This window comes from Nuphar pumila, chromosome 11 (genome assembly GCF_984573655.1).
Source record: "Nuphar pumila chromosome 11, dmNupPumi1.hap1.1, whole genome shotgun sequence".
Taxonomy (NCBI): domain Eukaryota; kingdom Viridiplantae; phylum Streptophyta; class Magnoliopsida; order Nymphaeales; family Nymphaeaceae; genus Nuphar; species Nuphar pumila.
The window spans coordinates 114,744,500-114,770,885 of record NC_143259.1 but is presented as its reverse complement, the minus strand read 5'-3'; the positions used below and the strand labels follow the sequence as shown (position 1 = coordinate 114,770,885).

Sequence of the window (26,386 nt, the reverse complement as noted above, 5' to 3'; positions counted from 1 at the left end):
ACTTAGTTACTATAAATACATAATGCTACATGGCAGCACATATATGATATGCCAATCCACATAGATAATTGCACACTAATATGCGACAACTGCTTTATTCTTTGCCACAACAAACTGTGTATGCTTTATTATATAGTATTATTGATGTTGTTTTCCAATGACCCGCTTTGTAAAGTTGTGTTTAGAGTCTATTTTGTTTTAGTTGAATATTGATGTAAAGTATTGAGTCAATTGTAACTTTTTTCCTGCCACCCTTGTGCTTTAGTTTAGGTTGATCGATATCCTGAAGGATTAGCCCGTAGATCTGAACTCTAATGTGCTTGCGGGCAAAATTGTGAATGAATGCAAATGCGTTGAGCTTTCTTTTGTTCACCATCGTGGGGATTGCTGTCAAGTGATTGTAATTTCTTTCACTCTCTTCTCTCTCATTTTCTTGCACTCTCAATGATCAAAGTTGATCGAAAAGCTTATGATGGTAAGAAAAGACCATCACTGCACTGACCTATTGAAGAAGTAGGCCCGTGACAGATGTGCTGCAGTTATTAAGACTAATCCACAATACATTGATCAGTTGCAAATGAAGTAACCCAAGTTGTTAACTGGAAGTTGGTTAGGTCTAGACTTATCTTCATGAACTTCAGTCCGGCACGCACCACCCCTGACCACAGTCATAAAGCAGTAGGTGTAATGTTCTGTTCCGCAATTCAGTTTCCAACAATCCCTCACTGCTAAGAACCTGAGGTTACGATTATTCTGTTTGTTGTAGTTGTCACAGCCCACAGACCAAGAGCTCTCTATATCGGACAGAGAACAGTGATCCAGTTTTGAGAAACAGCAGGGGCCGCGAAAGTCATTGCTACCATGACAAGCAGAAGTAAAGGAAGGTAGCGACCCATTGCAGTAGAAGAAAGATGCTAAGCTAAGATGATTAAGGCATATTGTTTAGCCCATATTTATAGGACAAGGTTGGTGCGGTTGGTCGTCATGTTGAATGTTTTGCCATGTGCTATGATGGAGCCAATGAACTGTGCAAATCAGTTGTTTGGTGGAATTAGAAGCGATTTACATCTTTTTCAGTCACCAATGATATGTGCCTCTTCCCAACCCCGTTCCTCTCATCCCCTGTGTCATCACCTATCGTCATACCCCTTCTGGGATCTCATTGATATAAGTTGTTTTGGTCATCTGACCCCATAGGGATTCAACGTTCTTGATTTTATAGGGATCGACCTTTGCTTTGTGCTTTTTAGATGAAAAAAAAGTTTTTAAATATTTTTTTTTTGTGTTTTTCAGCCATTGTTTTTTGAATCGCAAAAAAAATCCTGTAGACAAAGTCGGTCCTAGTGATTCAAATGCTGATCTTCCCTTATGGAATGATATAGATCACATCTATGAGGTCTGATTTGATCGAAACAACTTGCACCAATGAGATCTCAAGAAGTCGTATGATGATAGGAATGCCTTTTTTTTTACTCGGAGAAACCCCCCAGGATCTGAGACCTAGTTGTGCTGGCTCTACCTGTCGTGCTTACCGTCGCTGTCTTAACAGCGTAAAACTCCTAGAGCTTACCCCTCAGCCCCAGGAAAGACTTTGGGAATGACTAGATTAGGGGTGGCAATTTCTGACACGACCCGCCAACCCGCCTCTTAGGCGGGTTCGGGTTGGGCTTAAGCCAACCCGTTTAATAAACGGGTCGACCCGTGTAACTCATTTATTAAACAGGTCGGGTTCGGGTTGGGGGTATGCCAACCCGCCAACCCGGCTGACCCGTTTAATAAACGGGTTAGGCGGGTGGGTCAACCCGCCAACCCGCCAACCCATCTGCCCGACCCGTCAACCCGCCAACCTGCCTACCTGCCAACCCGATCCGTCAACCCGCCAACCTGACCCGCGAACCTGAAAACCCGTTTACCCGACCCAACCCATTTATTAAATGGGTTGGCGGGTCGTGTCGGGTTACCCGTTTATTAAACGGGTCGGGTTCGTGTTTGCCACAGCCGACCCGTTTAATAAACGGGTCGGGTTCGGGTTGAGGTATGCTGACACGCCAACCCGACCCGATTGCCACCCCTAGACTAGATCCCAATTGGTCTCTTCCTGTCAAGATCTATCTACAAGAGTATCTTTTGCTAGCAGAGAGATGGTGGAAAGTCAAGATGCTTGTGATTCTATGTTCTATATATGCTTAAAAATATTGTGTTATGCTGACAGACATTGGGGTTAGTCTTGATATGATCTTATTCTTATGTTATTTGTCAAGGTTTCATTTCAACGTCACAAATAACCATTTTTCCCTTACACACCAGCAGTTTGGATATTTCTAAACATGAAAAGAAAATAATCATTTTTCTTATTTAGCCAAAGCAAGATGAAACTTCGTAATTATTGAATCATAGGAGAGAGATGAAATAAATATATTATTCAAAGCAACCGAACAATCATAGTATTTTTTTTTTGTTCCTATGAGAAGAATCGCAAATGGATCATCCAATGTGGATCTTGGCTGCTGTTATGGAATATGTTTTTTTGTTTATTTTCTATAATGTTTGTATCATTGGTTTAGCAAAATGATTTCTTCCATTAGTTTTTTAGTTTACTCATTAGTTTGGCAAAGTTTTGGTAGAGAAATGGGGGTCAATTAAGGGTTTCATGGATGCTGTTCATTCTCACTGTGTGCATCAAAAGAACCCAATGGTCACAGACTGCACCAGGACATATAATATAGATCGTATTTTCTTAATGTGCATTCTTTCTTCTATATGTTTGTCATAGTTGAGGATGGACACGGGATGCACTTCTGGCAATGTTATACCATCAAAGGCATCTATCAACTAGGGCTGTCAATGGTCAGATCTGGATCAGTATCTACCTGTCCCAGATCCTCATTGATGGGTTTGGGTAGAAAAAGCAAACCCAGCCCCCCACATAGTTCTAACAAATGTATAAATAACAAAAATTAAGTACTTAGATACTGTTTAGATGACACTCAAAACCAGGTTGAAAACCTAGTTTTAGGTGTCGGACCAACTTTTATACCCAAAGCCTGGTTTCGAAGCAAAACTGGATCTTCCACCTAGGAGTGTCAACGGGTCGGGTTTACCCAGACCTGACCAGGACCAAATCCTATAGGGTCCGGATCTGGTGACAAATAAGAAGATCTGATTAAGACCCGGGTCTGAACCTGAAGTCTGATTAATACATGGACCCGAGTATAGTTTGTAAAATTTTATTCCAGATCCGAATTCCGATTAAGACCCACAATTTTTCAATGTAAAAATGATAAAAAATATTATTTTACCAGGTATGGTCCGGGTCTGGTTCATGTAGTTTTTATCGGGTCCGGGTATGGTTTCTCTTATAGTAGACCCGAGTCTGAACCCAATAACCAAAAATATCGTCCAAGTCTGGTTCTACCTGGGTCCCAACCAAACTCTACCCGTTGACACCCCTACTTCCACCTAGTTTTGCAAAACAAGCTTCCCCTATTTTTCCAACTTGGTTTGTCAGGAGGGAGGGAGGCTATTACCCACCCTTTTCCTTCCTTTCAACATTGTGAAGCCCCCACCTTATAATACCAATGTGCCATTTTTCTGCTGGTGACCGGCCGGTGGTTCATCAAAAAATGGCCAGCTATCCTTTTTTCAATGTTTTTAATTTTATTTTAATTTTTTGTGCATGGTCGGTCATTTTTCAGTCAGTCACTAGCCCGAAAATAGCTGTCGATGCATTTTTTTTTGGGGCAGAGAAAGCTGAGGTTAGGCAGACCCTATCAGGCCCCCGTTGGTAATGGCTGACCATGCATGCTTGGTTCTTTTTTAACCTTTTTTTTTGTTTGGGCATGACCAACTATTTCTGGTCGATGACTCGACCAAAAATGACCGGCCTTATTTCTTTTGTTTTTTACGTTTTTGATGGTCAAACAGCCATAAAAACTAGGTTTTTGGCAAACCAGGCTACCAAAAAACTTGGTTTTTAGGCAACACCTGGTTTGCCAAAACCCAACATGGCCCTTGTGGAACATATCACTACAGCCAAATACTTCTTAAAAACAAGTTCAAAGTTTTGCTTTTGTTCTTTATTCAGTTGATTTCAATTCTTTCATTTGTAATTCTTGTCAAAAGCCAACGAAGTGACAAAAATATCTACGGCCAATTCTTCGGTTCTGTAAGCAAGCATCTAATATGGAGCCATTACTCATTAAACATCCAAAGGAAAAAAATCACATCTTGTGTGTGTCGAGAACTTTAGCTTACAAGTTTGATGTCGAGAAATTGCTTTTGTGGGGTGATGATAGTCTGGTAATAAAATGGATGGCCATGCCCAAAAATAAAACAAAAAAAAACATTGAAAAAGGTTCAACGGTGGCTCAGCTTGTTTGGTAGGCACTGTTAGTGCACGTCACCTTGTGTTGGGACGTTACAAGTTAAAAACCCGATGGTACGTTGCATGGGAGTCTGCGCCTGACCTCAGCTTGCGTATCAAAAAAAAATTAATAGTCTTACATCACGAAAGAAGATTATGAGTAGTCATTTTGCAAATAGATCAAGGGAGAAGTTTCTAGAGGTTAGGGATGAGTTTTGACCTATGTCACAAGGATACACCAATTTGGCTGCATGTTTTTGGTGACACGCGCAGACATGCTGAGGTATAGCTATTATTTTAATGGTTTATTATTTTTTTGTTAGCTTTTAATAATATTTCAACAAAAAGTAAAAGAAAGTGCTTTGAACTGAACAGAAAATGTTTAATCTAGGATTTGGACACTAAACTCACGGAGCTAAAATCAAAGTGGCTCTTTACAAAACAATTACGTTGTTCTAAAGCTACATGCAAGAGGATTTGAACTCAAACGTATATGGCTTGTAAGCCCATCACTTCAACCTACCTTAGGGGTGGCAATCGGGTCGGGTTGGCAGGTCAGCATACCTCAACACGAACTTGACCCGTTTATTAAACGGGTAACCCAACACGACACGGTTAACCCATTTAATAAATAGGTCGGGTCGGGTAAACGGGTTAGCGGGCGGGTTGGCGGGTCGGGTTCGGGTAAATGGGTTGACGGGTCGGGTACGAGTAAATGGGTAAACGGGTTGGCAGGCAGGTCGGGGTCGGGTAAACGGGTTGGCAGGTCGGGTCGGGTAAACGGGTTGACCCATTCGCCTAACCCGTTTATTAAACGGGTCAGCCAGGTTGGCGGATTGGCGGGTCGTGACAGATTTTGCCACGTAACATAGAATATACCGATCATTTTGGGGAAAATTCATTGTTGTGGCCGAGATTAGAGAAATATGTCAAACATGGCCAATTCACTATTCAAAATATGTGAAGCATGGCCACTTGATTTTTTGTTGACAGTTTTACCCTTATGTTGCCTAAGAAAATAGCCGCATTGGCCATGTAATTGTTGCCTGAAAAAATCACGTGTCATGTCAGTTATAGCCTCAAAAAATCAGGTGTCATGTCAATTATCGCCTGAAAAATCAGACTCCTAAACTTGTAGGTGACAAAGGGCAAAAGTGTTAAGTAAACAGTAAATTGGTCATCTTTATATTCTTTAACTCGTGGTTAGCAATGGTATTTTCAATAAAAAACAAAGGTTATTTAAGTCGTTGTTCATAAAATACATTTATTATTAGCTAATGAGTTTATACGAGCCAAGCCGAACAGTCGCTGTTACTGTTTGGATTGCTAAGCCTATTTCGCTAGTTCAAACAAGCTCCTCATGAGCCAAACACGAGCGAGTCATCTCGTTTTCCAGCCTTAGTTGAAAGACCTAGTGAATTAATTGGCTAGTGATCAACTTATTTATAGGCCTTCAATAGGCTTCACACAGTCCAACGATGAATGTTTCGGTCAATGGTTACATGGCCAAGAACGTGCTAGGTTAACTTAGTAAACCTGGTTAAAGCCCTTAGGTTCAGTCAAAAGTAATGGAAGGCATGATGGACCTTGCCCTATGCTAGACACCACATTAATCTGAACCGAGCCAAGCCAAGCAGCCTTTGTTCAGGCTTTGCCGCATTAAACATAATGAGCTTGTAAAATAGGCCACATGAGCAGAAATCAGCCCAAACGACCCCATTATCTAGCTGGAAAAAAACTGAGTTTTAAACAGTTTGCTTAATTTATCGGCCGAAGTAAAATAAACATTAAAAGGCTTCAAAATTGTCTCAGAATCGTCAACGTAATATCTTCCATCTCCCACTCAATAATGTTGGAATATAATGCTTTATAACGGTTATATCACATGCATAGGTAATGATAACACATGATTCTCATCTTCTTACAATGGACCTTATTACAGTTTAACAAATTTAGCTAAAACAAATTGATAATTGATTCACACAATAAAGGAGTTTGTTCATCTCCAAATATGAATAATGTTCATGTTTGTTACTGACAGTGATTGCTTCTCGCATTCATTGAAAAGAAACGAACATGCAATTGGTCCGAACTCGACCGCTCAAGATATAGCATGACACCATTTCATTAGCTCCGCATTCAAAATGGCTCTTAATCCATTTCGGAAGACAAGGACTAAACTAAACAAATTACACAATTATAAACAAACCTCTTTCAAGTTTCAACCAACAAAAATTTATGTTCTCCATTCTCCCTCATTAGCTTCTAATTATGGCACATCAAATTGGCATTGGCCTTACCCCAACATCCATCCTTTTGAGCTCTCATCCCTCTTTCTGTCCTTACTCCCATCCATCCCCAATTCATTCGGATTTGAAAAAAGAAGAGTCATTAATTTGCATGTCCTCGTCTCAAAGACTCATTGTCCAGTGAATTGTAAAGTTCAGCAACTATATCAGAAGCTATGTCACACGGATACTTCATTTTGACTCTCGTTCTGTATCCCCTTGTATATTAGTTACATTGAAAACTTCATAAAAATGGTTGTATCCCCAAACATTCAGCCATATCCATGTGACATAGATCAGGAGCTATTGTACAAAGGGTACCATCAGAATAAATTCTTTGGTTTCATGGCACATATGGTACAATGAGTGGATTCACAAACTCTGATTTATGATTTCAAATTTTCCTGATATTTAAATTAAAAGCCAAGAACCAACATATGCACGTACATTAAATGATTCTCATCTTTATCAAAATTAGTAACAATTCAAAGAAATGTCCAACAACCGTGCGTCATGAACAAGCAACAACATTATTCTTGAAATTGAAAACGGCACATGAATAGACATAAAAGCAATCCTTGCCTTGTTCCTTTTTTGCTTTTTATGTTTTTTGCATGCTAACTCCATGTCAAGGGTATAAAGTACACTTCATGTGCTTCCTTTTCTACATAATATACTTTCCTTTTACACTTTCAAAGAAAAGAAACCTCACGGAAGGCTACAGTGACAATTTGTATGCAACCTTCACTAATTAATCACAAAACTTCAGAAATGTGTACTCTTTCCATACCTCTAGGGCACGTTTGGAAGCGAGAAAGATGTAGAAAAAGTGATGCAAAATAGAAAATCTGTACAGATTTTCCAACCCTTCCAAACGAGAGAGACTTTTTCGATGAGAGTTTTTCTAAAAAGTACACTTTTTTATAGGAAACATTCCTCCATGGGGGGTGGTGGAGTGTTTCCTACCAAGAGAATTTATTTTTACTCTCCACCACCCATCTCACCACCACCACCACCACCCTCCACCATCACCACCACCTATGTCACATGGATGCGGGTGCGGCACTTTCAAAAAACTTGGGTGCGGGGGTGCAGCAATATAAATAAATATATATATATATATATATATATATATATATATAAAATTTGTGCAGGGGAGGGGTCGAGCTGATGAGTGTTTCCTACCAAGAGAATTTATTTTTACACTCTCCACCACCCATCTCACCACCACCACCACCACCCTCCACCATCACCACCACCTATGTCACATGGGTGCGGGTGCGGGTGCAGCACTTTCAAAAAACGTGGGTGCGGGGGTGCGGCAATATATATATAAAATTTGTGTAGGGGAGGGGTTGAGCTGATGAGTAGCCTGATTCAAAGTTTTTGCCCTTGCAAAAAGGGGGGTCTGGGGGGCTCCCCCCACCCCCCGGTGCGGGTCCCGCTGCGCGGTCAACGGGTGGGGGTCCAGGGGGGCTGCCCCTGGCGGGGGGGTCTCTGGGGGCAGCGCCCCCTAGAAGAAAAAAAAAACAATAAAAAAATTGGGCATAAGGCACCCAAGGTCGGGTTGACCGCACTGGGTGCCGCACACACGTTGCGTCGATGCGGGTGCGGCACTGGGTTTGCCGAGTCCCTGTGACATAGACCACCACCCTCCTCCTCTCTCTCATTTTTTCACATTTTCCCACTGTTTTTCTCATGCTACACAAACAAGCGAAAAACTTTGTTTTGGAAAACTTCTCATATCAAAAACTCTCATAGGCAAAACTTTCTTTTCTTATGAGTTTTTCTCTCTTCCAAACGTGCCCCTAGAGTCTAGACCAAAACTGATTTAACAAATCTAATGTTTTGATCAGACAATGTCAGAGCAAATTTACAGATTATTTGCCCCCCATCTTCTGGTACATAGCCTCAGTAACAAGTTGTTGTAGAGACACTACATCTGGTAAACACTTTGCCAGTGATAATGACAGCATGGTTTAACATGTTCTCCGTCCTCAGTACACAAGCAGTATCGAGCACAATGATTATCATTTGCATAAATAAAACTAAAACTATGAATCGACCGAATGGGTTCAGGTTCCACTCATGGACATGATAACATTTAAATTAACCATATTATACATCAACATATTCTCCTACCAAAAAGTTCCCAAAAGCTATAGAAGATCTTCCTACTAGCCAGAACTTATCCAAAACCATAGCTAATATAATAAGAATACCAGAACTGTTTTACAGTTAGATCAACAGACTCAAATGCCATTATGCCAAGATATCTTGATACTTATCCAAAATCACAGTATAAATACATGTTTACGGAAAGCTACACAAGATTTTATGCCCACAAGCCATATTATTGTGAACCTTATATTTTGAAAGCTATAAATTAGTTTTATATTAAAGCAACAAACTGACCGGCGTTAGAAATTTGCATTGGTGTTCACAAAGAAAGCCCTGCAAAAAGTAGCTCCAACTCTTCATCTTGTGAAAGAGTCCGCCTCTGAAAAACACAAAAGAAAAGCATGCTTGCAATAAGATTTTGAGTTCTGGGGAAAAAAGATGTTAATGCATGGTTGAAATATTTGATTCCACCAAAGGAAAATCCCAACAAAGATATCATAAATTATGAACCTGAATTGATATGAGTTGCAGAATTTTGTTCAGAACACGCATGCGATGTGTTGCATAGCTGCTGTTCGAAGGAAGCTTGTTTACTCTACCTATCTCTGCATGCACAGCTGCACTCTTTTGTTCACTTCCCATTTGCGTCCATCGAGTGGTTATTTGAGCAGTTCCTTGCCCCTCTCTTTGAACATCAGGGGACATGATTATCCAGTGTTGAAGAATCTACAAAACACATATGTCAAACCCATGAATAGGTCATAAAAGTACACACAAGGTATTACACAAAGGTGCACATTGTTAACTAGATGCTTCCAAATCTATAAATCAAAGGAATTAATTTGAAACATGGTCCCTGACTTCACTCCACATTCCAAACCACTTTTGCATCCATTCCTCTTCAGCAAAGTGTCCAGTTTTTGCATCAAAGACCCCATTATTTTGATGTCTGGTTGTTTTGAATATATTCTTCTCACTAATTGTGTTTTGCCAAGCCCTCAGTTCTGAGAAACAGAACCATAGGAAGTGATGTACTATGGCAGACTAATATTGAGGCCCTTATTTATGGTTTTGTTGATCTACCTTAAGATTATAGTCCGACATTTGCTTACGCTAGTGCCCTGGAACTCCTAATATGTGCATCTTTTTACATCTAGCTATTGATAGGATTTTTTTTCAAAGGACAAGTGGCGCAGTTTCTGGATTTTTATTTACAACTAAAGATATACTATTGGTCCAAGGAAACTGGATGGATCTAGCCTCCAATTAATGCTCACACAGTACAACTGAGTCTTTTTCATGGGAATACCAAAGCGCCATAATCTTTTCCATAAATTGGAATATCCCATTTTTTAAACCTATATTTAGGATGGTAACAAGTGCATCTGGCTCAAAATCCAACTGAGCGACTACCATTTAATAGGAAACAGTAAGCACCCACTAGTTAAATGGGTCAAATTTGGTTCTGGCTTTTCACATCCGAATCCAACTACTATCTACAACCTGACCACAAGTAAAATTGACATGAGCAAAAAGCTAATTTTATCTTCATTTATTAAAGCTTTTAACATCCACATAGGAATCAGATTAGGCCAGACACTGCAAATATATAGGACTACATCCAGCCCGAAGTTGACCATTCAAATCCCAACTCCTATGTCCCTAAATTTTCACAGAAAATGAGATTTTGGTAAAGGCAAGAAGCCATTAGTTGGGTAACAGGAACTGACAAATTTGATTGATGCCATTATAAACAAAGAGAGGCAACAGAAGAAAGGTGTGAACTGTAACCTAGGTCAAAAGTCCAAAGTACCAGAAACTCTGGACTCAAAATGATACAAGGAATCAACGAGTCTCGAATCCCAGCTGCGATCAAAGTCAGATCACAAACTCTCCAAATTGCAACTTACAGTCCGACTAATTACCATTTTAAGAAGATCTGCACGCTTTGACGCCAAAAAATCTCGCACTTAGCTACATGAACAAAACTTGCAGCCAACTCCATTTTTTTTTTTCAATTATGGAATCAAAACAGAAATTTGCTTCTATCTTCACCACACTCCCACCTATTTTAAACTCCCCAAATGAACAACGAACGAAAGAAAGAAAGAAACGAACACGTGCACGCAAACACAAGAGTCAATCCATTTGTGATGATAGAATGAATAACAAAAACATGAACAGCACAAGATATATATATATATAAACAGGTACATGAATCCATCGAAGCAACGAGGAATCATATAATAATGGACTAATCTGAATAGACCAAGAGCTCGGCAATCATTTGCTTCCCGAAATGATTAAAAATTCAAAAATTATATATTTGGCAACAATCATTCATCAATTTCCGCAAATTACGCAGAAGAATCCATCAAAGCAAGCCAAATCAAAGTGGGAATGCAATGAAGCAATTATAAAATAGCAATTGCTCTTTCACACCGAATTCGACAACAAAAAAGGAGGTAAAAGACAAAAATTATCGGCAACAACAAAGAGATTTGTGAATAATCGAGGTCGAAACCATCAACCGCAATCCAACTGAGAAGCGGGGAGGGAAGGGAAGAAACCGGTCGGAATTCTTCCCCGCCGTGAAAAATTAGAGTCTCTCTGCCCGGAGAAGAACCACCGCCGGGAGAGATCGATTGATCGTCGTTTCCGGAATCAACAGCGGTGTTCTCTCCTCTTCCTCGGTTACGAGATATCAATCCAAAACCCTAACCCTTACCCTTACCCTTACCCTTACCCTTACCCTTACCCTTACTCAACCCTCGGAGAGAGAGAGAGAGATTACCGGAAGGATGCGAGGGTGAGGCACAGGCGGCTTTCCGGCGAGAGGCGTAAGGCTTTCCGGTGATCGAAACGTGTTGAAAGAGAGGGAACCGCGGATTTATTGGCTCCCCCTGTTTCTACCTCCACATACTATCGTTTGAAAGCAATATTTTGCTTTAGGGTGACATTTGAAAAAACAAGTCTATCAAACGAATGTTTGAAACGTAGAACATTATGAATGTTTTCATAAAAGAGCCCCTGACTTTGTCAATTTGTAACTTTATTATTATAAGGCTTGACCTTTAAATTTAACTAAAAGTCACAGCAAACGTTCCCCAAGTTGACTGTCGGAAAGAAAGACTTGATCTTCAAGTGGTCAACGACGTCACCGTATCAGTTATGCCTCAGGGACAATGTGTGAATATCATGGTGTTACATGCATTTGGCATGACTCGGTCGGATTCGGGTTGGATCTCTTTATATCTTAATCCAAATTTAAAATATAAATAGTATATTCAAATTCAGAACCAGATCCAGGTCCAGATCTGAATCAGATCCAATGGGATAAAGTTGAATCCAAATCAGATCCAAAATACATGTGGTAATATTGGTCTTATGTTTCTGAGGGTGCGTTTGAATCCATCAGATCTCATATCCAAGGATCTTGAGGTTTTAACCCATAGTTATCTGATCAATACAAATAAATTCAGAGACTATTTCTAGTAAAAAAAATTATGTTGATTGAAAAATTAATGCCTAAATGAGATGAACTTGACCAGCTTCAAGTGTTCAAGCTTGGCTCATTCTTGTGGGGAGCTAAGTTGAGTTCGAGCTCACAATCAATTCGAGTTAAACGAGTTAAGTTCAACCTGGCTTGTTTATAGAAAAACTACATTGTTTTATAGATAGAAGAAATAAGATTACAAAAAAATACATGTAAAATATATCTAAAATATATTTCTTACTGCATAACTAGCTTATGTGAGTAGAGTGAGCCGAATACCTATTATTTGTATTCAGCTTGCTAAGCATATTCTACGAGTTTAAACAAGCTCTGTACAAGGTGAACATGAGCAAGCCAAGCCACAAATGGCTCGGCTTGTTTCCTAATGCTACCTAGAACTTTTCTGAACATATTGTGGTATTATCTAGGGATGCAAACAGGTTGGGTTTCGGATCCCAAAATATATTAGGGAGGCGGATTGGTTCAAATCTAGGATAGCCAAATATTGCAAATTCCTCTTCCTAGATCCAACCCATTTGCATCCCTAGTACTATATCATAGTAATAAAGATAACCCCTGAGTTTTTGGCCCAACTATGAATTTCAAAAGCATCTTATTAGTTTCTTCTTACAAGCAAATTAAGGTGTAACTCTTGCAAGATTCCAAAGAAAGACCCCTTGGTTATGATAGTGTGACCTAATCATCGAGCGACCTCATTCAGCCTAAATTAAGGATAATCCTTGTTAGTGCTAATAAGTTATGGATTAACTTTTAATTTTTGTACTCCCAAAAGGCAATATGGTTGTACTTCATGCATGCTCTATTTTTTTTTTTTTTTGAAAGCAAGCTGGGGTTAGGCGGACCCCTACGAGAACAACAGCCGCCTCATGTGGCAGAGGGATTCGATCCTAGGCCTTCAGCTTCACACAGGACCCCGCTTACCACATGGGATACCACCTTGATGGCACATGCATTCTCTATTTGACTCGAAGGATATATCTCAGTTGGTAGAGCTTCGCTCTTGCAATCGGGTCATTGCGATTGCAAGTTTGTTAAAATGTTTGTTACCGTGTACACGTGTACAATAAAGGCACATTTATCATATTCACCATGCAGTTATGGGATATGTATACATTATCGTATCAAAACCCGCAATTACAAGATATGTATATGTTAGCTCATCAAACCTGAGTAACCATTTGATAATGATAACCCGTGTAACCACTTGGTCATCATTATCCCGTCAAACCCGTGTAACCATTTTGATATTGTTACATGTGTAATCATTTTGATATTGTTACGGACCTTGTCGTGATTAACCTTTCACTTGTAACTATATTAGGTCGTATTTTATTTATTTTTCCTATTCAATGAAGATATACTAAGCTTTTTTGTATTCTGGTGTTCAAGTTTCATTTTTTTTTATGGTATCAGAGTCGATGGTTGCTAACACCATGTCAAAGGAAGGGGCACATTCATCAGCATCATCGGATCAGTGTACAAGGAACAACACAAAAGAATATGTGAATCCATATTATATTCATCACTCATATTCACCAGGTGTCATGTTAGTTTCTCAGCCTCTTACAAAGGAAAATTTCACCATGCAGTACTGTGTGATGAGCATGGCGATCAGCACAAAGAAAAAAATGGGTTTCGTAGATGGTATCATTCATAAACCTACTGAACCAGCGTCACCAGTTGCTTCCTGAAAAAGGTGCAATAGTATGGTGCAATCGTGGATCTTGAATGCACTTCATAAGGACCTATCTTTGACCATTATATATGCCCAAACGGCAGTGAAAGTATGGTCGGAATTGAGCGAGAGAGATTCTCCCAATCTAATGCTCCTCAAATCAATCAAATTCAATAACAAATCATCAGTTGCAAGCAACAACATTCTTCAGTTGTCGTCTACTTACTAAACTCAAAGGATTATGGGATGAGTTGTCCTCCTACGTTACCTTACTGTCATGTACTTGTGGCACCATGAAGTTCATCCATGATATGCAGTAACAAGACAGGTTAGTGTAATTTTTGATGAGGCTGAATGAGAGTTATAACCATATTAGGAGCCAAATACTTTTGATGAATTTGATACCCATTGTTGCCAAAGCATACTCACTTGTCATCCAAGAAGAAAGGCAACGTGAATTGAATATCACGGTTTCATCTGAATCTATTGTTGTTACTACCTTTCAGTCTAACGAGCATTCCAAAGAAATGGCAACAAGAGGTCAGACAAGACCACACCTCCGTTGTGATCATTGCGGTAAGGTTGGGCATATAAAATCTAAATGCTACCATCTGGTGGGTTTTTCAAACATGTTCACCTCCAATGAACAGTCAAGGCCTAAGGCTAATGCAGCAAATAACTTCTCCAAGCCCAAACTTTTTCAAAGGTTTGTCGAGTTCATGAACCAGTTTAACAAGTTCATAAATCAGTCCAACCAAGGTATTGTTGAGCCCAAAGTAAATCTAGCAGGTAACTTGCCAAACCCAATAACTTGTGTTTCATTTAAAAGCATTTGGGCCATTGACATCAGTGCAACGGATCATATGACACATATGTTATCTAGCCTTGATAATCTTACTCTTACCACTTGCCCACCGATTAGTTTACCAAATTGGTCAAAAGTTCATGTTTCTCACATTAGCACCATAACACTATTCCCTAATATTGTTCTGAAAAATGACTTTTATGTTCTCAACTTCAATTTCAACTTAATAATTGTTGTCAAACTCTGTTTAGATTCAAATTGTAATGTGATCTTTAACGATGAATCTTGTTTTTTACAGGACCGTCACTCGATGAACATGATTGGAACGTGTAGAATGTCAAGTGGCCTTTATATTCTTGATGAAAGCAGGCTTGCAGTTGTTTCCTTGACATCCAATAAATTTGAACTTTGGCATTGTCGTTTAGGGCATGTTTTCAATTCTCATTTGAAAACCTTAGTTGATTTAAATTATGTTAATCCTTACAAACAAGTGGACGATTGTTTTATCTGTCATATAGCCAAACAATCTCGCTTGTCGTTTTTCAATAATCCAATATTGTCTCAATCTATTTTTGAGTTAATCCATTATGACATATGGGGTGTATATCAAGTTTCATCATTATCTGGAGCTCGTTATTCTCTAATCATTGTAGATGATTTTTCAAGATTAATATGGGTTTATCTTATGAAATATAAGTCTGAGATATATAGCATTATTAAGAGTTTTTTACCATTGTTCAAACTCAATTTGAAATCAAAATAAAAAAATTTAGATCTGATAATGGGACATAATTTTTTTCCAACGATATGAAAAATCTTTTACGAGAAAAATGGATAGAGAGGCAACATAGTTGTGTCGCAACGTCTTAACAAAATGGGGTAGTTAAGCGCAAACACTATGATCTCCTTAACATGGCACAAGCACTCATTTTTTAAGCTCACGTTCCTCTTAAATTTTGAGAAGAAAGTATTTTAATTGTTGCTTATCTCTTGAATCAGTTGCCTTCTCATCCCATTTCAGACAAAACCCCTTATGAGATCTTATATAAATGTACTACTAACCTTCACAAAACTCACAAGTTTGATATGTGTGCCACAAGATGTATTTTTTTAGGTTATCCTTATGGGCAAGTGGCATACAAGGTGTATGATTTAGAAAATGAAAAAGTTTTCACAAGCCGAGACATCAAACTCAATGAATTTGAGTTTCCTTTCAAAGATAAAAAAGAATTCCAAAATGATGGTAATGTTGTTATCCCTCTACCTGTTCTCAACGTGTCTATGGAAGATTTTCAAAAAATCTCCCCCAATCAGAATTGTTCCCAAGACACCCCTAAGACAATATACATTCTTTAGAACCACTCAATCCAAACCCAAATGAGAATCCAATTGAGCCTGATAATCCAAATACTCAAGCACAATCGACTTGTTCTCCTTCTGATTTTCAACCTCGTAGGTCTCCACGACCACAAATTCTGCCTAAACATTTTAAGGATTATCGATGTTTTCTGACTACACCTGATTCCAAATCAAGTTTGTTGAGTGATGGAATTGTAAGGATAGGAGATACTCGTTATCCAATTCTTTCTTATCTTGTAGACAAGAATTTTTCTTATCCTCATAAAGCTTTTCTTTCTAGTCTAACTCAAACTTAAGAACCGACTATTTTTTTTCAAGCCATGCAGGATCCAAAGTGGCAAGAAGCCATGAAAGCCAAGATTTAAGCATTAGAAGAGAATGACACTTGGACGATCACCAGCTCACCGTCAGGAAAAGACTCAATTGGGTGTAAATGGGTCTACAAAGTTAAATTCAAATCCGATGAATCAGTTGAACAATATAAAGCATGCCTAGTTGCTAAGGGCTATACCCAAATAGAATGAGTGGATTATAACGAGACATTTGCCCTTGTTGCAAAGGTAGCCACCATCAGATGTGTTCTTGTTGTGGCAGCTATACACAATTGGCACCTATTTCAAGTAGATGTCAACAATGCATTTCTTCATAGAGATTTGCAAGAAGAAGTTTATATTAAGTTACCACTTGGATTCTCACATGAGGAGAATATTGTTTGTCGCTTAAACAAATTCATTTATAGACTTAAATAGTCATCTCAAAATTGGTTCTCCAAATTATCTGAACTTCTTAAGGAAATAAGGTTTTTGCAATCAAAGGCAGATTATTCACTTTTTTTAAAAATCAACAAAGGAGTCAAGGTATTTATAGTTGTTTATGTTGATTATATCATTATTGCAGGTGATAATCTTGGAGAAATGAACAATCTTAAGTCTCTTATCAATGATCATTTTAAATTGAAAGACCTAGAAAAAATAAAATATTTTCTAGGAATATAGGTGGCATGGTCAAAATTAGGGATATTCTTGTCACAACGAAAGTATACACTAGGTATTCTTCATAATATGAGATATATGGGTATACGGCCTTGTGATTTTTCTATGGAGTAGCATCTAAAGTTGGACAATGAGCATGGCAAGCTTCTTAAGGATCTAACCCAGTATCAGAAGACCGTCGAAAAACTTATCTACTTAACCTTGACTAGGCCTGATATTCTTCATTCAGTTCATGTGTTAAGTCAGTTTATGAATCAACCCCAGATACCGCATCAAGAGGTCATGTTTAAGCTATTGTGATACCTAAAAGGGACATCAGGTTATGGTATTCTTCTTCGTTCGAATAGTCAACTTCAAATCAACGGTTACTGTGATTCAGATTGGGCATCGTGCCCCATGACCCGACAGTTGATAAGTGGGTATTGTGTAATGATTGAATCAAGCCCTGTCATGTGGAAGGCAAAAAAACAAACAACCATTTCTAAATCATTTGTCGAAGCATAATACAGATCCATTACACTTGCATGTTGTGAATTGACTTGGATCAAAAGTTTACTTGTAGATTTGGGTATGTTACATGATTATCCAATGAAGTTATATTGTGATAATCAAGCAGCCCTGCATATAGCTGCCAACCCCGTATTTCATGAGAAGACCAAACATAATTGATTGCCATGTTATAGGTGACAAGGTCCAAAGCGAGGAGAGGTTCAAACCCGGTTTATATCCTCGACAAATCAAATTTCAGACTTGTTCACCAAGTCTTTGGGTCAAGATCTGTTTCAAACATTACAGAGTAAGTTGGGTATGATTAATTCGAAAAACATAACTTGTGAGAGAGTCTTAAAATGTTTGTTACCGTGTACACGTGTACAATAAAGGCACATTTTATCATATTCACCATGCAGTTACTGAATATGTATATGTAGGGGTGGCAATCAGGTCGGGTTGGCTGGTCGGTTGTGGCAAACATGAACCCGACCCATTTATTAAATGAGTAACCCGACACGACCCGCCTAACCCGTTTAATAAATGGGTCAGGTAAACGGGTTAGGGAGAGCACTCCAAATACCTTGGGCGCGACAACGGTTCCTGCCCTCATGGAGAGTCTCTCGGAGGCTGGCTTCTCCAACGCTAGACCGTCGTGGCTGAGGGACGAAACCCTAACCCGCGAGGGCCTCAGGCCTTCTAATGGCGCCAGAGCGGCGGAAGAGGAGGCGAAGGGGACGGTGGCCATGGCCTACGGAGAGAGGTGGTTCTTGCCCTCACGAAGAGTCTCCCGGAGGCCGGCTTCTCCAGCGCTAGACCGCCGTGGCTGAGGGACAAAACCCTAACCCGCGAGGGCCTCAGGCCTTCGAACGACGCCAGAGCGACGGAAGAGGAGGCGAACGGGACGGTGGCCACTGGCCATGGCCTACGGAGAGAGGCAGGTCCTGCACACAGAGAAGAAGGAGAGAGGGGTAGAGGATTAGGGCAAGAAGAAGAGTGAAGTGAAGGACTTGAATTAGGGTAAAGAGGGAAACCTGACCCGACCCGTTTATTAAACGGGTCAGCCCGGTTTGCGGGTTGGCATACCCCTAACACAAACCCGGCCCGTTTATTAAATGGGTTAGGCGGGTCAACCCGTTTATTAAACGGGTTAGTTTAAGCCAAACCCGAACCCACCTAAGAGGCGGGTTGGCGGGTCGTGTCAGGTTTTGCCACCCCTATGTATATGTTATCTCATCAAACCCACAGTTACCAGATACGTATACGTTATCTCATTTTAAACTCGAGTAACCATTTGATAATGATAACCCGTGTAACCTCTTGGTCATCATTATCCTGTCAAACCCGTGTAACCATTTTGATATTGTTACCCGTGTAATCATTTTGATATTGTTACTAACCTTGCCCTGATTAACCTTTCACTTGTAACCGTATCAAGTTGTATTCTATTTCTTTTTTCTATTCAATGAAGATACACTAAGCTTTCTTGTATTCTGCTGTTCAAGTTTCATTTTCTTTTAAGGTGGATGTTTAATTGTCCATGCAGTAATGTACTTGAACCAGTGGGTCACTTTTTCTAAGTAATGGGAGTCAGGAGGCTTTTACGGCTTGTGTATGTGTGGCTATTCGGAAATTAACACGAAAGGTGAGAAAAAATTTCACATGTGGAACTTTTTTCGTAATCTAGTGGCTTTGTAGTGTTGATGAAAAGGGAAATTTTAGAGCATGATAACAATTAAAAACTAAGTCGAAATTAGTTGTTGCTGCCATATATAAAGTTAGAAGTTTCTTTTGTCAAAAAAAAAATTTAATTGTCAACAAATAAAGTTAGTAGTTTCTTCCCAAAATGTCCTCATTCTTCTGTAATTATGAATAGTACTCCTGTTTGTAAAGGTCAGCACCACTTGGGACTTGCCTAGAATCACAGATGTCTCCTATTTAAACGTTGCAATCAACGGTTAAAATATTTCAAAAAAAACGTGAAAGAGATGCACCAGCCGGGAATCGAACCCGGGTCTGTACCGTGGCAGGATACTATTCTACCACTAGACCACTGGTGCATGTTGATTCATTTTCTAAATGTCAATATAGAAGAATATTTAAAAGATAGCATTTTTCCCTTGAAGTTTTTTTTCGTTTTTTCCGAGAAAGCTGGTGTTAGGCCGACCCCTACCAGTTATACAACCATACCATATGGGATTCGAACTTGCAACGACCCAACACAAGGTGACGTGCACTAACTGCTCCTGCCAGGCAAGGGGTTGGTTACCCTAAAAGTTAGAGAAGCAAAAGTTATGTATATAAAAATTTCGAAGAAAACTATTGAAAAAAATTAAACCAGACGGGAATGGAGACCGGGTCTATAACGTGGCAGGGTACTAATATACCACTAGACTACTGGTGCCGATATACTTGTTAGAAGTTAATAATGGAGAGTGAAAACTTAACTAAGAATATTAAATGCTAGACTACTTGAAAATTTCGAAGAGCAAAATAAAAAATGCACCAGCCGGGAATCGAACCCGGGTCTGTACCGTGGCAGGGTACTATTCTACCACTAGACCACTGGTGCTTTGATGATACAGTAATGGTCTAGATTTTATATTATTAGATATCTCATTAGGTAAATTCTGCAAAAGAGATGGCATCCCATCTGTGGATACGATTTAGACATATTTATTGAGTGAGAAGCAGGATGGTCCTACCCCTTTTTCTGTCAGGCCCCCGTTAAGTCCCTCTAAAAATCATAGTTTTCAAGTTTTTTTTTGTTAGATCTGAACAGTTAGATGTGTTTATCATTTCTTATTTACTAAGAAACAAACTTTCTTTCAAATTTGATGTAAAATTGTAAATATTTTATCATCAAATTTTTGTATAATATCAACCATTGATTTTTTTTACCTCTTTAAAGTACACACCTTAGTATAAAAAATCTTAATCAAATACATGTTCTATATTAATCAAACAATGAAAAACACATTTAACGGTAGAGATCAAGCAAAAAATAGTTAAAAGTATGATTTTTGGAAGGTCCTAACGGGACATAACGAGAAAAGGGGTTGGAATCAGGACCATCCCCCTTCTCTCATTTAATAATCGTGTCTAGGGCTGGGAAACAAGCTGAGGTGCTCATGAAGCTCATTCAAAATCTTAAAATAAGCTTTGCAAGCTGAATATGAACAATAGGCAGTTGGCTCAACTCATATAAACTCACTAAGTATTAAGAAATATATTTGAGATGTATTCTTACATAATATAATACAAATAAACATATGATTGAAACGTTTGATTTGCAGAAAATAGGTTTAGCAGAAAAATCTTATTGCATCTAGCTCTAAAACAGTGTAGTTTTTATTAATCCTATACTTCTAGCGCTAAAACTAGGTATTTTTTCCAATAAACTAGCCAGTTTGAGCTATACTCATTTCACTCGGGCTCCTTTTGAGCTCGAACTCAGCTTGTCTCGCTACATGAATGAGCATAACTTGAACACTTCAAGCTGGGCTCGTTTACTAGCACTAGTAATAGCTTTTTTTCATCCAAATCCATTTAGGCCATATCCAATTAGCTTGGATAAAAAAATGCATACATCCCTACAGTGGATGACCAAGTAGGGCTGGCCAACGCTCGCTCTGATACACTCTTCGTTTGACTATTTCTGACCCATGCCCACCAAAGGAAACAAGTTACTCTTGAAAGAAAGGCAGTGACCTAGACCAGTTGGGCACCCACATGGTCTGAGCACTTGTTACTCAGATCTGGCAGACCATGCATGAGACTTTTGAAAGAGCAGAAATTTGCACATTCAGTCGGACCTTAGCCATGCTTGAATTGTAACCAAGCAAACCATACAATGGTGCCTTGGGGCAAACTAGATCTGGAACTTCATGTCTAAACCCAAACTAGAGCCATTTGCAGCTCCACCATTTTCTATATTATGATCATTTACCACAAGCATGGAGTGAGCTCCCTGGATCTAAGGGCACACCCATGTTGCTCCATTGTTTATCAACCAAACTTGGTTTCACTGGTGATCAATTTGTGGTTGGTCACATGCCATTCAAATTAGTCCATGCTTAGATGGAACTCATGTTTACCAAATCAAAACTCCCTCTTCATTCAATTCAGTGTTGATAGAGCTAGAGGCTTGGAAACCATTGAACCAAGAAGCTTACAAATTAATACATGCTTAGATGAAAATTTAAGTTTACTAAATCAAAACTTTCTTAGATTTAAGGTGTTTATAGAGTTACAGAGACTTGGAAACAATTGAACCAACAAACTAGAACGGTTAACATATACATATACGGTATCTTTCCTTCATCCTCTTTCTGCTTCATCTTTTTCCTGTTCTCCCCATTGCTAACATGTTTGGTATGTGATCAAACTGCCCCAATAGATATCTAACCCACACAGTACAGCCTGCAATTCCACTTTCTCTGGACCTCTTTTGCCTCATTTTTTTTATCACTTCTTCTCATTGCGGACATGTTTGGTGTCTGACGATCAACCTGCATTTCTCTATATCTTGAAGGCAGCTTCGTATTCTGCATTTCTTTATATCTGGAACAGCTTTTTCCATCCATAACAGCCAATAGCTGCATCTCTTCTTGCCACTGGCTCACTGTAATCAATCAAATTGTCAATAATCATTTGAAATATACACGTAGGAGACAAACCCTAGGATCGATGATGACTCGGTGATCACTAATCACCTCAATTAAGAGAAGCTTTATTGGCACAACTTAGTCAGGAAATTCCCATTCACTTGTTTCTGATTCATAAACACCAACATGCTCAAACATGAGAATGTTGCTTTGTGATTCATTAGTTCATCTAACAAGTGGAATACCTCAACCATACCAAACATGACCTCCCTCTCCTAGCCCTGAACTCAATAAAAATAGAAGTCTGATGCAAGCCGAAACAGGTGGCTCTTTTGTCACCTGGTCTGCATCTTAAATTCTCATTGTAACATCATTTTGCTACATAAGCAGTCAGGCTTGCTCTTGTGTTTGACATAATGATTGAACATGTTTGATCTTATGTCACAAGGATACTCCACTTTACTCTTAAGTTGTGTCCCCTTGTATACTATTCTTAATGAAAAATTAGATAAAAACAGTGTCTCATGTCCTTTTAGCCATGCGACATAAGTTTGATCAGCCTTGTGTTGTTGGTAAACTTTTCTCAATCGTCAACACCCAATTCATTTGACATGCAATCATACAACTTCATCTGAATCATTAATTCATCAAGCATGTAGTATATCTCTGGTGATCCAGGATGTGTTTTATCTCCCACAATGAACACATGAACCGCATCTCTAATCTCAATGGAGCTACGACCAGGGGGCTTCTTTGTATCCTGATCTCCCATCTTGCGCCTCAAGTTAGCAACTGAATCCCATCGATTTGCATTAGCATAAATGTTAGACAAGAGCACATGGGCTCCTCCAAACTCTGGCAATGACTCCATCTCCTTGGTAGCCAGTTCACCCACTTCAATGTTATTGTGAAGTCTGCATGCACTAAGCAGAGCTCCCCATATAGCCAAGCTGGGTTTCATTGGCATTGATCTAACAAACTCAAGTGCATCATCTAAGAGCCCAGCTCTACTCAAAAGGTCCACCATGCAACCATAGTGCTTGATATCAGGCACAATTTTGTATTCTTTCTCCATGCAATCAAAGTGCAGGAAGCCCTCATTCACTAAACCAGCATGACTGCAGGCACTAAGAACAGCAACAAAAGTAACTGCATCTGGCATAACTCCTCGATGCTTCATTTCCAAAAAAATGGCAATGGCATCCCAACCATTTCCATGCATCGCAAACCCGGCAATCATGGCAGTCCAAGAGAACGAGTCCCGCTCAAACATTCCATCAAAGACTCGATGAGCACAACCTATACTCCCACACTTGGCATACATATCAATAAGTGAATTGCCAACAAATACATCAAACTTGATGCTCAATTTCTCTACGAACGCATGCAGATTCTTTGCCTGATCCAACGCCCCCAGCTGAGCACAACAGCCCATGACACAAACCACAGTGGCCGTATTAGGCTGCACACCCTCCTCTCTCATCAGCTTAAACATCAGCAACCCCTCTTTAAAACAACCATTAACAGCATGGCAAGTTATGAAGCTAGTCCAAGAAGCCATGTCTCTCTGAGGCATATTATCAAACACTTTCTGTGCTTCGCTCAAACAACCAAACAACCCATATATGTGCACAATCCCAGTGAGCACATACACATCTAAGGCATACCCAAGTGCCAAAACATGGCCATGAAGTGATCTCCCCAACCCCAATCCAATCTTAGCAAGAGAGCCACATGCCTTGAACAAAAATGGGTATGTGTATTTATCAGGCAATATGCCTTTATGAAGCATCTTAGCATAGAGAGAGAGTGCCATCATGGGTTGGTCAGTAGAAACAAAGCCTCTGATCATTGTGTTCCAAGAAAAGATGTTGGGTCTCTCTAATTGGTTGAAAACAAGGCATGCAAAGTCTAGATTGGGTGACGTGATGGCACAGAAATAGATGACTCGGCTCATAGCAAAAGGGTTGTGAGTGAGTCCTGCAGTGATGATGTAGCAGAGTATCTCTTTGAGTTGGTCTAGTGATCGGCATCTCTCTAGAAATTGAAGCCGGGTATGGTTGGAGAATAGTTTGTTTTCTGATACCCAGCTTGGATTTTGGACCCAGGCCGAGTAGTGGGCTCGAACCAAGCAGTTCAAGAAGGGTTTTGAAGAACGAACTACTCGAAGCATGCCTACATCTTTTTCATGGGCCTGGTATTGGCTACGCACATTATAATTAGGGATGTAAACGAAATGACCTGTCACAAAGACACGTGGACATGCGGATGGGTGTCATATATTGGACTTTTAAATAAAAAAAATTAAAATTAAAACACGAGGACACACAATTTTTTTTAATTTCTAATCAATAAAAAACTAATTTTTTGTTATTATAATGTTAAAATATACATTTTATCAAAATTAGTCATTAAATATTAAAATATTATCCTTGCACTTTAGTTTTTGAAAGGCAAGCTGGGGTTAGGGCGACCCCTACCAGTTATACAATTATAACATTAGAATTTGAACCTGCAATGTTCAGACACAAGGTGACGTGCGCCCCTGTTGGTTACCCTTATGCTTTTGTGTCCTAGTATCTCCATTCGTGTCACCTAGGACACCCCACCAAAATAGCGTGTCGCTGTGACATAAGGTAGGATGACTAGTAAGTGAGCAAAATGGTCCAAAAAAAGTATTCAAGTTCGGCTCATTATTGTGATTAGCCAAGCCGAGCTTGAGTTTATGGCAAGCCTGAGTTAAACGACCAAGTTTGAACTGGCTCATTAACAGAAAAAAAGTATCATAGTTGAAAGTGATAGAAACTGAAACTCTACTGAGCTAAGCTCAAACTAACTCAGTATATAAAATAAATGCATTGTTTCAAAGCTGTAAGCAATAGGATTTGACTCTAAATTTATTTTTTGCAAACCAAGCGCATTATTCATCTATGAGCTTTATGATATAAAATATATTTATTAATAGTTAACAAAGCTTATACAAGCCAAGCTGAGCCGGCTTCACGAGTTCAAATGAGCCCTTTATGAGCAGAGCCATGAGTGGTACATCTAATAGCAAGCCTGAGCGTAACCCATATGGTCTTGAGAACATCTAATATATGTATTTTTACAAAGAAAAATGCAAACGGCACACTCGGGTCAGCCATGCCAACCGAAACCCCATGCCCTAAGTTGTATACATAAACAGAAATCAAAACAACATAGATTCGAGTGATTGATTCCAAGGTCGAAAACCCCCAAATAAAGTTTTATTTTGATAATGGCAGCCACATCCCCCAATTTCGTTTGCTTTGGGGTTTCCGTCAATCCTCAAAATCTTCTCCCATCCCCTTATTCGTGACAATCGAAACCCCCAAATCAAAGATTTGGGGTTTTCCGATATGGGATTTACCAAAATCCCCAACTATCACCACCTAAGCATCTTCAATAATCCTAAAGAAAAACATAGCATCTTGTGTAACCCCACCTCCCAAATCACTACCCGAAATCGAACTCAAGTTCGATCCCTCACCCGAAATCCAAGAAGCACCGTACCTGTTTCCGATGGGTTTCCCGGCGATCGAAGGCTGGAGGCGCGTAGGCACAATCGGTTGGTGTCGCTCAACGCTGCTGCCGTGAAGAAGGGAGTGTGGCTGCTGTTTGCCACGGCCTTCGGTGGTTGCTGGTGGCCAAAACTCGCCGACGACAAGACCCTCCCTCCGGCGTGCGCACACTGACAGAGAGAGAGAGACGGGGGAAAAGAGAGAGTCCGAGAGAAGAGGCTGAGTGAAGAGGGCGAGACCCCCTCTCCACTCCCCCCTTTATCGGCCCCAAGCCCTCTCCCTTGCCGAGGGGTGCGGGGTCGGTTACGCCCTGCGTAACCCCCCCCCCCCCCCCTTGCCCCCCTTTCTTTTTCTGTTAAGGATTTATCGGGCAACCCTTATCGGGTTGCCCTTTTTTTTCTTTAAAAGGGTTGTTACATGGGTGCGGCTCAGGTCCGGACCCGAGACCCGTAACCCGACCCTAATGAGATTGATCCACAAGTTGGATCCAAACGGATCCAACTGTGGATCCTCGGATTAACTTTTTTTAAAAAATTAAAAATTTTATTTATTTAAGATTATACATGTATATATATATATATATTAAAATATATATAGGTACATAGATCCGGTATGTGGATCCCAGACC

The 26,386-nt window shown here is 39.7% G+C and overlaps 1 protein-coding gene, 2 non-coding genes and 1 pseudogene across 3 annotated transcripts; all 4 read right to left on the bottom strand.

Moving 5' to 3' along the window:
- Positions 1 to 8,839: 8,839 nt before the first annotated feature.
- Positions 8,840 to 11,673, bottom strand: LOC149822956 (uncharacterized). Its single transcript, XM_089981338.1, has 3 exons — positions 11,567 to 11,673; positions 9,283 to 9,498; positions 8,840 to 9,151 (listed from the first exon to the last, which is right to left on the bottom strand). Exons 2-3 carry the CDS (start codon positions 9,475 to 9,477, stop codon positions 9,092 to 9,094), a joined length of 255 nt encoding a protein of 84 aa, XP_089837464.1. The 5' UTR covers positions 9,478 to 9,498; positions 11,567 to 11,673; the 3' UTR covers positions 8,840 to 9,091.
- Positions 11,674 to 19,598: 7,925 nt separating this feature from the next.
- TRNAG-GCC (transfer RNA glycine (anticodon GCC)) lies at positions 19,599 to 19,669 on the bottom strand. Its single transcript has one exon. It is a non-coding gene; the product is annotated as a tRNA-Gly (tRNA).
- Positions 19,670 to 20,110: 441 nt separating this feature from the next.
- Positions 20,111 to 20,181, bottom strand: TRNAG-GCC (transfer RNA glycine (anticodon GCC)). The gene has a single exon. It is a non-coding gene; the product is annotated as a tRNA-Gly (tRNA).
- A 2,618-nt stretch (positions 20,182 to 22,799) lies between these two features.
- Positions 22,800 to 24,032, bottom strand: LOC149822953 (pentatricopeptide repeat-containing protein At1g59720, chloroplastic/mitochondrial pseudogene; annotated as a pseudogene).
- Between the last annotated feature and the right edge of the window lie 2,354 nt (positions 24,033 to 26,386).